Source organism: Phalacrocorax carbo, chromosome Z (genome assembly GCF_963921805.1).
Source record: "Phalacrocorax carbo chromosome Z, bPhaCar2.1, whole genome shotgun sequence".
Taxonomy (NCBI): domain Eukaryota; kingdom Metazoa; phylum Chordata; class Aves; order Suliformes; family Phalacrocoracidae; genus Phalacrocorax; species Phalacrocorax carbo.
Genome location: NC_087548.1, coordinates 14240676 through 14253766, shown reverse-complemented (window position 1 = coordinate 14253766; position 13091 = coordinate 14240676). Strand labels below are relative to the sequence as shown.

Below are 13091 nucleotides of genomic sequence, written 5' to 3'. Positions count from 1 at the left end.
AAAATGGTATCGAAGAGAAAAGCCCCTGCTCCAAAATTAAGAGTGTATTGCTGGTTAGTGAGTCAATCAACAGAAGAGAACTAAGGATACATGTCCAGAAAGGCATGTAAAAAAGTTAGCTACATCAGGGTTTCTTGGAACAGCTCACAAAGGAAGGACTGTAATTATAACTGGCTTGGTGAAGAAGGATTAAAAAAGAGAATGGAGAGTTAAATTACGATTGCTTCGGAAAAGTCTATTTTATTGACATACATTGAAACAGAATGCAATAGTAGGAAACCATCTACCTAAACTGTAAGAATTGTTGCCGTGCTGCAGAAGTCCATAGTCATGAAAGAGATGAACCAACTTGGCATGAGATTGGCTTGAAGTACTTCATAGCTTATATATACTTGAAATATAGTTATTATATCTGAACTTTGTTGTCAAATTTTTACTGTGTCATGCTATAATTCTATAGTATAACACAGTATTGCTAAAATTCATGAGGGTTCATTTACAGTGTTCATAATCCTGAGGAGATGAATTTCATGTGATTGTAGCATCAAACTTCTATACTTGATAGCTTGAAGTTTCATGCTTGTGGAAAAGCATGGTCAAAAGCGGGTCAAATATTAGTGGACTTTCAGTGGGTGTTAGCTCACCTGAGCATCATACCAAGTATGTAGACTGGTAAGATTTTTGCAGAAAGTCTGAGTATGCCCTATGCAATTCCCACAGGATCCTCCCTGATTTTGTCTGGGACTGTACTGTGTCAACTTGAAGGTCACTGTGGGTGTACTGGGAAGTAGATGCAGATACCCAGTTTGGGGAATGCTAGCTGTTTGCTTTTGCAGTAGAGAAAAAGTAACAGTGATCCTCCTCACTGGGCACTGAAGTGGTATTAATTGCTGTAATTGCTGTGATTCAGAGCTGGGCAGTTCCAGATGGAAGAGAATAAGCTTACTTAATAGTCAGTGGGCAGGATATGGAAAATTATGGGTCCTGCATAGCTGTAGCTTGGCTGTCTTCCACGTCAGTAGTATTTTGTATTGCTGTGTATGCTGTTAACACCTTGGTATATATGAATAGTGTGGTCACACTATAGCTGCTTGGGGAACTATAAGTTTGAACTGTGTAAAATCTAGTCGTGATTTCCATGGAGACTTTTTTTTTCTGGTGGAAGATGGTTAATTAGAGTAGAAAGGTAGGAAAATAAAATGCACAAATGTATGCTCATTCACCTATGCAGCTAGCATACCTGCTTTTTAGTTATATGGTACCTTGAATGGGATGTGAAAGTAAGATGGAAGATGTCTTAGTAGGAAGGTTTCCACATATTTGTATTACAGCCTCCTGAGATATTCAGCAAACCTGGCAGCTTCTGTGCTGCCACTCACATTGCTGATGACGCACACTGAGGGGTGGCTCTGCTGTGCAGTACAGGTCAGCAACAGCAATGTGTTAGTAGATCTGACATGGAAATTATGATCAGAGCATTTGCAGCTCAGCTCGCACCTGTAATTAAAAAAATCAGCAAAAATAAAAATGGAAAGTACTGTAATAAAAAAATTCTGCTTCTTATTAGAGCTCAACTAAAAGAACTGTCAGTGACTTACAAGATTAGTGGATTTTTAATAGCTTTTATAATCTGTTTAGTTTTGTCCTGAGGGACGTCTAACGTTGAACCACACATTATTAATTACCATGGAGACCTTCAAGTAACCTGTGAAGACATCTTCACATTTGGTCCCTAATTGACACATTTATGGAACATACACTTTCAGCTCTTTTTAAACCTTTTCCTGCAGCAAAGGAAGGATGAGGGTTTTTTGTAAGTGTTATTTATTTTACAGTCAGTATTCCAGAATTCAAATAAACACAGGCCAAAAAGTGTAAAAATTGTTGATGAAAATTTGGTGTCAGTCTGTGTTCATAATTTCTGATAGGTGACTGTTTTATCATTTCTGATAGGATGGAATGTAGACCAAAAGCTTTCTTCATATCCATGGGGTACATGAGGTACATCAACAGCGTTAGTGTTGTCCAGAATGGAAGTCCTGGGACTATACGGCTTGGGAGACTATTCTAGTAAGTCAGGAGTGGATTCAGGTGGAACAAATTTTGCACTTGTTCTTTACTCAGGGGATGTGTTGTAGACAATCATAGGCAACAAGGCTGCAAAATGAGCCTGAGTAAGCTCTGGACAGGTGAAAAATAGAAAAAGGAAAGAGCAATCCCTCCAAAATTATCTGCAGCCGTTGCTTTGCATTGTAGTATTCCTCCCATCTCCGATGTTTTCTCCTTTCTAGGTTAGAGCAGTCCTACACATCGTGCAGTGCATTCTTTGTGTAGGATCGTGGCAACTTCTAAACGACTGAGCAAGGTGATATGCAGGAAACCTTTGTGGCCTTCATGGCAACCTGTATCCCCGTTCAAGAACTGGTGCTTTAACATGTTCCTGGAATAATGTGAAAAGTAGCCAATGTGCCCTACATATGGTGTGGCTGGGGAGTGTAGGTGCAGTCTCACCTGCAAACAGTCAATATTGCTGTTTTAGAATAAGATTTCAAATGGCATAAATTACCAGCAGTTTCACCTTCCTTGACAATGTAAGATGAAATGCTGGGGTTTATGCATGAGGAACTGAGAGGTGGCACAGATGATCTTCTGATGATTTTCTGATGTGATTTTTTTGTATGTAATGTCAGGGCTCTTGGCCAGCAGGCAAGGCAGGGGGATGTGGCAGTAATCTCCCAAACTGCCAAGTGAGTTTTGACAGGGTTTATCTGGCAAGCTGCAGTGTCTACAGGAGAGTTTTCAGGCTGGTGGCCTTGGTAGATTTCATATTGAGCAAATTAGCTGACAGAATGGATTTTGAAGGTTGCTGTGTTACACTGAGAGGTCTTTGCCATGGACAGAGGAAGTGACAAATAGCTTTCCTTGAAACGGATGCCAGCCACAAGCTGTAAATCAGCCAGCAGGGAGGTAAAGCAACTAGAGAGACTCATTTGTCTCCTGAGAGAATGAGTGTCACATCAAGAAATCCACAGGCCACTTGGGCTCTAATGCTGGCACATAAAGCAGTTGTCAAGCTTTGTGGTTTCTTGGTTTGGGGTTTTTTTTCCAGTTCTGAAGAATTAACCCCCCACACTGGTAAAGCCTGTCCTACTGTGCACTCTGTCCATCAGCTCTTATTATTCCACCAAAAGCCTGACTTCCACCTCTTCTTTCATGCTTTCTCCTTAGGTCAGAATAACTGCAGCTGCTTTTTAGTCTTTGGCTGCCAGACTGAGCTGAGCTGTTCTGCTCCTTCTGTAGCACTGTGGACTCTTCACCTAAACTGGTGGTGCATTTTCTTGATGAGACATAAGTTGGAGTTATGTAAAAGTCCAATTTTAAATGACAGAGCAATGTAAACTTTCATATTATCAGTAAATAATTCTGAAGTTCTCCTTACTGTTGGCAACTGGTTTAAGAATGAAGAAACATCTTGCATGTAATTACATTACCAGGGGCTTGGTTAGTTCAGCTTTAGCCAATCAACTATGTAATACTTGTTATCTATGGAGCAGTTACTTACTTAACTGGCTACATGTTTTTATCTTTTAACATTTTTAGTGTCCAGCTGAAACTGTGAGAGCTAGAGTAGCACTTTATTTACCAACATTTTAAATTGTTTAGATAAACTGAAGTGGAAGATAAGCCAAATGTTGTTTCTGTCCAGGAGAATATTTGTAGATGTGGGTTGTTCACTGGAAATGGCAGTAAGAGACCCTGTAATGTGGTATAATTGTTGATTATGCCTTTGCTAGGATGTCAGGAATTATCGTGCATCAAGCCAGGGTGCATTCCACTGCTGAGATGTGAGTTGCTGCTTACAGAAGAGGAATACCTGTGCTACTCAAGCCATGTGTGTCTGCTTCTGCTGATGTGTCTCCATCTGAGCTGAGCTCCTAAAATATTGCTTCATCACTGAAGCACACCAGGCTCCTGTGAACAAACTGTAATATTTCTGCAGCCCTCTGCTTTTAACTGTTGCTGTTACTCACAGTGAGGTAGACCAAAAGCTGTAGGTTGCCTGCGTAGACTCATGGGAGGCAGAACTGGTTGGCAGCAGTCTTCTTTAATATTAGGATTAGAAAGCAACATTTCATTAATTTCATGTCACTTACTGAAAAAAAGGTAAAGGACAGGAGACTGTTCTGCTGGCAGTTCTAGGGAACGCATTACTGTAGAGGGTAAGTAGTTTCCTCCATTGCTCATTTGCTAGTGGAGAGATGCTCAGCTGAACAAGGGCCAGAAATGGAAGTGGTAATCATTAAACAAGCAAATCCGCCAGTTGCACTCTCCAAAAAAAATCATGGCACAACATACTTCCCAGTCCTGAGAGGTGCTAAGTCCTCTGTGCAGGGGGAGGAGGACGTACTCTGTGCTGTGGGATGAGGGTGCTCAGCACCTTACAGAATCTCACGTGGTCAGCTGCAGAATTTGTGCATCTGGGCATGGGAACTGTGATCTGCAAATTTCTCCCCTATCTGCAGAGGTATTCAGACACAACATTAAAGTGTGATTTGAATGTTCAGAATAGCAGATAATGGTTAACTGTTTCTAGAAATGGGTCAAAAGTTGCCATTTTCCCCCTGGGATTTTTTTGAGACACATTCCTTTGTGTTCCAGCAGTTGAGAAAATAAACCCCAAATTAGTCATTTTCGTTAGTTTAGAAATCCCCTCTAGTTAATCAGTTCCATAGGGAAGAAAAGTTTTTCATGTGTCAATTGCCATTGCTTTTGTTTTCTTTTTTTGTTTTTTTTTTTTTTTAGGTGAACATGTTTGTGGAAGGATTCCATGATGCTATTCTTCTTTATGCTCTAGCTTTACAGGAAGTCCTGAAGTTTGGTTTCAGTAAGAAAGATGGGGAAAAAATTGTTCAGCAAACACGGAACAGAACATATGAAGGTAAGAGTTAATATGGAATTCCAGCTTTCAGAGTCAAAAAAATACAGGTCTTTGTTGTGCGCAGAGCAAGGACCCAAGCCTATACCACTGTCAAATGAGAGGAAAATGGCCATATGAAACCATTTACATCTTTAAGGCTGTCTCACTGCCTCACCAGTCTGACTTCGTTTTGCACTGAACCTTGAGGTCTTATTCAGCTCAAAAAACTCCTAACAATTTAATGACCCTCACTGATATTGTAAAGCAACACCAATACTTTTCTCAGGCTCCTTCTTTGGTTTTGAAAAGATTACAGCTGCTCGCTTTACTGGTGTATCTGTTAGCTCTGAGATTGTCTCATTTTTTCCATCTGAATTTTTTATCTTAAAAGCCTGGGAATGGGTAGAAGCAAGCAGGTGCCAGGGGCTTTTTTTTTGTTTCTAGACAGGGCTCCTTTGGAAGGATTTCCCCCAGCGTCCTTTCAGGAGCTGTGCATGTTATCTCAGAGGTAGCAGCTGAACAGCACTGTGTCTTTCTGTGCCTAATCCTGTAGGCTGCAATTTTCACAGTGCAACTGGCACTTGTTTGTCACCCTGCAAATGCAAACTGATGCGAGTGCTTTTGCCAGGTAGGGATCATAATAAAGAAACCAAGGACTATTGGATTCATCTGTCATCTCTTAGAACATTCCCATCCATCTCTTAAAATACTCCAATCTTTTGGTGTGGGATTGGCAAGATTTCCTGTGGAAATGCCTAGGAGAAGGAAATATTTCCCCTAGATAAGAAGCGAATGATTAATCTGAATGTGTAAGAAAAACCTCAGTGGCCAGGTTCTCTGCTCTAAGAACACACTGGACATAGCAGAGAAAGGCAAGGACAGTGGCTCCAGACCTCTTTTCTGTTCTCAAATTGTGGCCTGAACACAAGGCAAAAGGATCCCCAAGGCAGTTTAAGGCAACACACAGATTGCTTTAAATTATGCTGGTTGCAGTCATCCTATAAGGAGCCCTGCACCAGCTGGAGACTGTGCTTGATGTCCCACTACTGCCCTTCACATCCATGGCTTCCCAAAACACACAGTTTTAACAGAGGAATCTGGAGTCTAAGGATCTGGTTCACTGTTTGTTTATCCTGTGTAGGAACAGATGCCCCAGCATGGGCTGTCTGTGTTTTCTCTACTCCTGCTTCTCTGCTCCAGGAAGCCGCCAGCTGGTGTGCCCAAGCAAGTCTTGCATAGTTACTGCAGGTTACATGGTTGATTCTTACACCTTTCTTGTAAAACCAGCCAGGAGGAAAAAATGTTCTCTTTCCCCACTTGTGAAAACCAGTTTGTTGTTGCTGGCTGACCTGTCACAGATATTCTGAAAATGTAGCTGTCAAGCTTAGCTGTAAGGGTGCAGCTGAAGAGGTCAAAATACCACGTAAGTCATATGCCATCTCGTCCCTGTGGCAGCACTTTTCTCGACATAATTAACAAGGATAAAACTGATTTTGAAAGAGACCTTTCACTTGATGTCTTGCAAGCCAGTCCTTTTAGGAAAATCGTGTCCCTTTGTTCCGCCTGTAAGACTGTCTCTGAAGTGGATGCAGCATCGCAGATTACGGTCCATGCATACACCCACCAGGCTCTACTGCAGGACTGAAGCTTTATAATTCACTTAAACTTTTGCAGGCCTTGATGGTGAGAACTCCAGGTTCATTAATGACATCAACTGCTGACATCTAGATTTCTAATTGCCTGGGTGCTTAATTTTACAGCCTGGTCTGAATAGGTGACCTATCAGAACTCCACTGGGATGTGGATGCTGTTTCCTGCAGTGTTCACAGTCTGCCAGTCACAACTGCACAGGCAACATCATGTGCTTAGGAAAGCATAAGGCTGAGGTGATCAAAAGATTTCTCATTGCTTGGGTTGTTAGAGACAGCCTGATACTACTGCAGGGAACATTTTGTAGAGCATATTTTCTATTCATTGGGATTTCCTCTGAAAATGTAGCAAAATTTTCTGTATGTAAGTATCTAACATAATATTATGAAGAGAGTCTGGATAAAATCCTTCGCTAATCCAAGCACCATTCTTCATTAACACTCTTTCAAAATTTCCTAAATATGTTTCTTAAGGAAGAGCATTGCAGGAAACATTGACATTTCAAACCCTTTGTTTTGATTCAGATGGAAAGTTAAAAATTAGTATTGTTACACTGAAACGTAGATGCTTGACAGTAAATCTTCTGACGACTGTTAATTTTGAAAAATTGCAGTAAGTTTAAACATTCCTGACATCACTGAACAGGAACAGAGACAAGATAAATATAGGTGTATTAATCTGTTGCATTTACTCTCATTAGGTATGTTGAGGGGAATTTACACTCTGACTAAATATCTGACCTCTCTCTTCTGATTTACAGTCACTGAGAACCCGATTCGCTACTGCTCTGCCTGGTTTAGTCACGTAGTTTGTGTAACATGGATCTAAAATGATGTCTGTTTGACTTGCACTGGTGTAAGTGGCTACACTGGTTGTCAAGCAGTGGAGAACCACATTTGAAAATACCTGAGGTGATAAAACATGTTACCAAAGTCTTGCAGTGTGTTCATCATAGTTAGGTTAGACTTCAAGAACCTATTTGACTTACACTGCAAGAAGTTGGAACCATGCTCTTTGTAGACAAGAGCATACATTGAAAGAAGAGGTTCAGACTGAATATAAGGAAGTGTCTTTTCACCATGACAGTGGGAACAAGTTGCCCCATGGAGGTTGTGCTGTTCCATCCCTGGAGGTTTTCAAGACCAAAGAAAGCCCTGGGCATCCTTCTGTTCTGACCTCCTGGCTGACCCTGCTCTAAGCAGAGGGTTGGACTAGAGATCTCCTGGAGTCCCCTCAAACTTGAGCTATCCTGTGAGTCTATTGTTCCCAGTTTCTGAAAGTTTCCTAGAACTTGTAAAGGAAGGAAGTGAACTGGGGGTCTAAAAACATAAAACAAACAGCACCATATTACACAGTTAATCCTATGTGCTTAATGCATAGGTTATGCACATGGTGCCTCTTGTCCACACCCCCTCCAGTATCCCATCGGATGGAAACAACACTGAACTGGCTGTATGGGTGCACCAACCCTGTCAGCCTGCCGGGTGCAGGGCTGTGCCCCTGCATCCTCTGCAGCACATGAGCTGTACTCTCCTTACTGAGGCATCGTTAGGTATTTCAGGGTTAGGCTCTCTGTAAATAATTAATATTAAATATATCTGTGTTTTATTCTTGCATGCTGGCTTTCTGGATTAGATTTTTCTCATGTATTCCCCAAAGAGTCTCACACATTTAATATTTAAAAAGGAGAAATGTTAAGAATTCAGGAATGCAGACACCGAGATGAAATTACAATTTCTTTTGGAATGCCAACAAAAATGCTGGAAGACTGATGAGATTTCCTGTCATATCGGACTGTAAAAACCTGTCCAGTGTTTTCTTGTTTTTGTTGGAAAGGCTCAGTATTTTAACTAATTAATTTTCTAATTCCTCACATGCCATTCTTTAGGCATTGCAGGGCAGGTGTCCATTGATGCCAATGGAGACAGATATGGGGATTTCTCTGTGATTGGAATGACGGACCCAGAGGCAGGCACACAGGAGGTAAGGAAAAAACCACCATTGTGTCTGGCCACGGATTCATAAGCTAATCTAATGTAACATCGTATCATCTGTTTTCTTGGTGGGAACCTGCTTATTTAATATACACGTTAAAAGGGTATCGCCTAATCCTGTCAATCTGGGGCCCAAATCTGTTCTGTAAAAGAATTATCTTGAAGTAGTTATCTAAATTTTTTTTAACTTCCTTATCTTCTTTTCTTTGACAGTACATGTCTTCAGATGACACTAGAGTCTTCAAAATCTAAAGGATGAAATGTCATATGCTAGCTAAGCACTGATAAATTTTGCATGATGAATTATCGTTTAAAATGAGTAAGGTCTTTTATTGACTGGTAAGAAGAAAGATTAATCTTACAGTAACAAGGATGTGAGTCTACCCTGATATATAAACACAGTCGATACACGTATTTTAATCTTACCCAGTGGTCAGCCACAGGCAGGATTGTAGACCTTGCCTCACCTTGTTTATCAGGCAGTAAGACCTGAGCATCTTGTTTTCAATGGTGAAGAGATGTTTTAATCAGATGGCTCCATGCACACCATGTGGGTTATTCCACTGGACACAGCATCTAGATTCTGGAAGCATCCAGACTCTGAAAAACAGTCTGTGAGAAATAGCACCAGCTGCACATAGTGAAGAGCATGACTGCGTTGAGTTTATTAATACATAGATTGCCCAAACTCCAGCTGCAGCATACAGCTTCTGTTAGTTGCAAAGTCAGCATCAGCCTAAGCTTTGCTGGACTCCCCTATTTCATCAAGCTCAAATGTAAAGCAGCAGTAATCTGAGCTGGACATTTTTGCGTGTGGCTTTGAATCTGGTGATGTTCTTGTCAGTGGTGTGGCAGAGACAGACTCAAGAAGCCTTTTTAAATGAACAGGGATGTCTATTGTGTTCTGGTGTGTAAAAGCGACTGAAAAACTCCAGCAGTAAACTGCAGACACTCCCATGGGTAGGAGTAATCATGATTAGTTGAAGCTAGGAGCACAAATTGGTTGGGATAACTTTGGTTTAAACAACTTGAATCTCTACTCTTTGTTCAGTCCATTAGCTTTTTATCTCATTTATCAATTCAGTCCCCCTCTGCTAGGCTCCCTTTGATTGCTCGTTTACTTGCAATTTAAACTATCTTTTATTTCTTTGATGTTACGTTTCTCCTTTTAACATGTCATTTCCCTCTGATTTGTTTATGATACATACAATATACATGCTATTAATGTATTTTATATGGGATTACTTCTTACGTGTGTCTGCTATGCTGGTTTCTACCCTCATGCCTCACTCTAAAAACATTGTTTCTTTGATGCCTTGTTTGCTGACTCCTTCTGTGCCCTTTTGAGAATGTTTCGCAGCTGAAATGAGCCAGATGAATGGGGGTTTAGGCAGAGCTGTTTTCCCAGGTCCATTCACAGAGTTTAAAGCTAGAAGAAAACATCAGGTTACCTGGTCTGACCTTTACTGTACTGCAGGCAGGCAGGTTTCTTACCCTTGCATGTGACTAAAGCTCATGCAGTAACAGGCATTAGTTTTTCCTTTGGAGACACTGAAGAACAGGGACTACCTCGATTGCTCCTTCAGTGTTTGTTCCACTGTTTAACCCCTCTTGCTCTTTAAAAATCTGTGTCCTGCTTCTGATCTGAATCAGTTTGGTCACTGCTTACAGCTATTTGTTCTCAAGCCTTTCTTCATGCTTTCATATTTAGTAAGCCTTCCTGGTAGAGGATTCTCCCACTCCTGTTTGATAAATTAAACAGTCTCTTGATGAAAAGTCTGCTGCCTGCAAATGGTCCCTGAGGTTTTTCCCCTCTGCTTTTTCCAGATTACTGAATTTGCCTTTATTTATGAAAAAATGTTTAAAACAGTATGTCTTCTAAGGATTTATCTGCCAGTTGCAAAACTGGGAGAGAAATTAGCTCCATTATTTAGTGTGAAATCTACCTTGGTGTGTCTAACCATGGCAATTGCTATCTGTCTTTTAACTCCTTCCCTTCAAAATCAAATTTAGGTGAAAGATTTGAAGAGGCTATGAATGTCTTCAATTCTAAACCCAGTGTACTAATAGATGTTTGTTATCCATGGTAGGACAAATGTGTCTTTTGATATGTTTCTGCCATCGCTTATGACTACTTCAGTGTCATGATATGTGGCCTATATTACTGTACAAAGTTGTGTTTGTTTTTTTTTTAACTATTTACAGGTGAGTGACCTGCTACTTTTAGCACAGTTTACTCCTGCAACTTTGCAGGACTTGTTATCTTGAATAAAGCCTGGATTTAATACTGAGGACAGGACTGAAATTCTGAAGTATCGTGATGAATTGGTCTGAAATAACAGTCCGTGCTACCAGAATAATAAGCATGAAAGGCCCTTTCTGTGTAAATATCAACAACAGCAGAAATACAAGGCAGAGAATGACAGGTTCTGTCATGGTGGTTCAGAAGATTTGAAGATTTTAGCTGAACAAGTACCTCCAGATCCTTGTAAAATAGAAAAGTCTAGCTTGGAGTGTGTAGTCGAGAGCCTCAGGGCACAAGATACTTGAAATTATACTTTCATTTAGCTTGATGGCAGTTCTGAGCACTCAACCCACTGTGGAGCAATTGAAGAAAGCCTAGGGAGAGCAGGGAGAAGAATCAGAGGGTTTAAAAAACTTGTGTGAGCTGGGTTTATGTGGGAGAGAAGCCTGAGGGCAGACGAGATAAGAGCCTGTGAAGAGGTCAAGGGATGTTTAAGAAAGGAAGAATCTCTGCATCCACTGGCAGTTGGTTGGGTAGTGACACAGGAATTGTCAAGTCTCCATCTTTGGAGGCTTTTAAGAACAGGTTAGATAAACATCTGTCAGGAATGCTTTTGTTCATCTGATCCTGCCCTGGGTCACAGCAGGCACTACATAACCTCCCACAGACCCCTTCAGCCCTATTCTCTGTGATTCAACATCCTACCATCCTAACACAGGAGTCTGAGTGAGTGATGCTGCTCTTCTGTTTGTTTACTTCCCCAACTTGAGAGGAAAATCTTTTTATTCCTTTCTCTTTTTTTGCATAGGTGATCGGGGATTACTACGGAAAGCAGGGGCGTTTTGAAATTCGATCGAATGTGAAATATCCTTGGAATCACGGCAGGCTGCGACTAGATGAAAGCCGAGTTTCAGAGCACACAAACAATACACCATGTAAATCATGTAAGTTTAGTGACTTAATGCTTCTGCCCAGGCTATCAGAGAGAGGAATCTTTGTGGTGATGTAACATAATGGACCATATTAAATTGCTTAGTACAGTCGTCCAACTGAGACATCATGACTATGTCTCTCTGCTGACTGTTTGGGAAGTTAAGGTCTGGCAGCCCTCAGTAGTACATGGTCTGAATCACTTCCCTGAATTTAAACATGATAGTAATTGTGATGTGCCGCTCAGAGCCCTGGAGGCTGTAGGACTTTCGAGGGACTAAAAGGTAAAATGTCTTTAGCCAGAAAGGAGGTTATGACTGAAACCCCAAACAGAGAATAATAGTGTTCATAATTAGCAGCTGGGGAAGCCAGCTGATGGGAGCAGTGCTCTCCCAGTGCAGAAAGATTTTCAGTGCTATGAGAAGGCACTGCGAGGAGCCCAGTAGGCTGAGAAGTGAAGTCAGTTGAATGGGGTAACACCTGTGAATGCAGAAGGCTGGAATGACCCTCCACAGAGAAGGTGTCTTTGTTTTCCAGCGTAAGGACTTTGCAGACCATGTTGTAGTGAGCAGGACACTGCAAGGAGATAGGGTTGAAAAATAAGGGTGCCTCAGTGGCAAAGCTTTTCACAGGAAACAAATTGTAGTCCTGCAGTGAAAAGGTATCTGCAGCCTGATAATTCTTCAATCCCTGAAAAAACTGTGTGTATGCACGTGCTGTAGAGACTGTTTCATGGCCATACCCTCTATGATCAGCGTGATGTAGCTATGCACCTTCTCCTTCCACACATTCCATGCAGACAAAATCCCCTTGGAGGGTCAAGGGTAAATGAAGAGGAGGGAGCAGTTCAGCTTCCTTAATACTTCTCTGTTTCTTTCCCCAAAACCAGGTAAGCATGTAAAAAGGAGAAGGCTGCACCCACATGAAAATGCCATTGTTCTTCAGCTGCCCTGCACTTTGCAGAGTGACGATCCCTGCATGGGGTCCCCTTCAGCCACTCTGTCCCTGCTCTGCCTCTGTTGAGATTTGGAGCAAGGCAAAGCTTATATGGCTTCAACTTAAAACAGCATAGGTTCAGAAAAAAAAATTGAGGAGCTCTTGGGTTATCGTACAGTCATTTTAATAGACCTGGTGATAGAAGGTTATGATGCTAAACCAGGTGAAATTGTTTGTTTCTGTTATAATGGCTCAGGGCATATTCAGTGCTGATTCCTATTATGTGCGTAATTGTAATCACAGACTGTGTTATGATTCAGACAAAGGTGTCCAGGCCAGTTTCTTAAGAACATTCCTGTGTATCACATCTCTAGAATGGTGTCTCCATCTGACACTGATCTGACGCTGATCTTAACCC

The 13091-nt window shown here is 41.3% G+C and overlaps 1 protein-coding gene across 2 annotated transcripts in view; it reads left to right on the top strand.

Moving 5' to 3' along the window:
- NPR3 (natriuretic peptide receptor 3) overlaps positions 1-13091 on the top strand; it is a 48209-nt gene that overhangs the window by 24242 nt on the left and 10876 nt on the right. For both annotated transcript variants that reach the window (XM_064439455.1, XM_064439454.1), the window contains exons 4-6: positions 4804-4939; positions 8457-8551; positions 11616-11751. In XM_064439455.1, coding sequence (XP_064295525.1) covers positions 4804-4939; positions 8457-8551; positions 11616-11751 — 367 coding nt within the window. The remainder of the gene's footprint in view (positions 1-4803; positions 4940-8456; positions 8552-11615; positions 11752-13091) is intronic.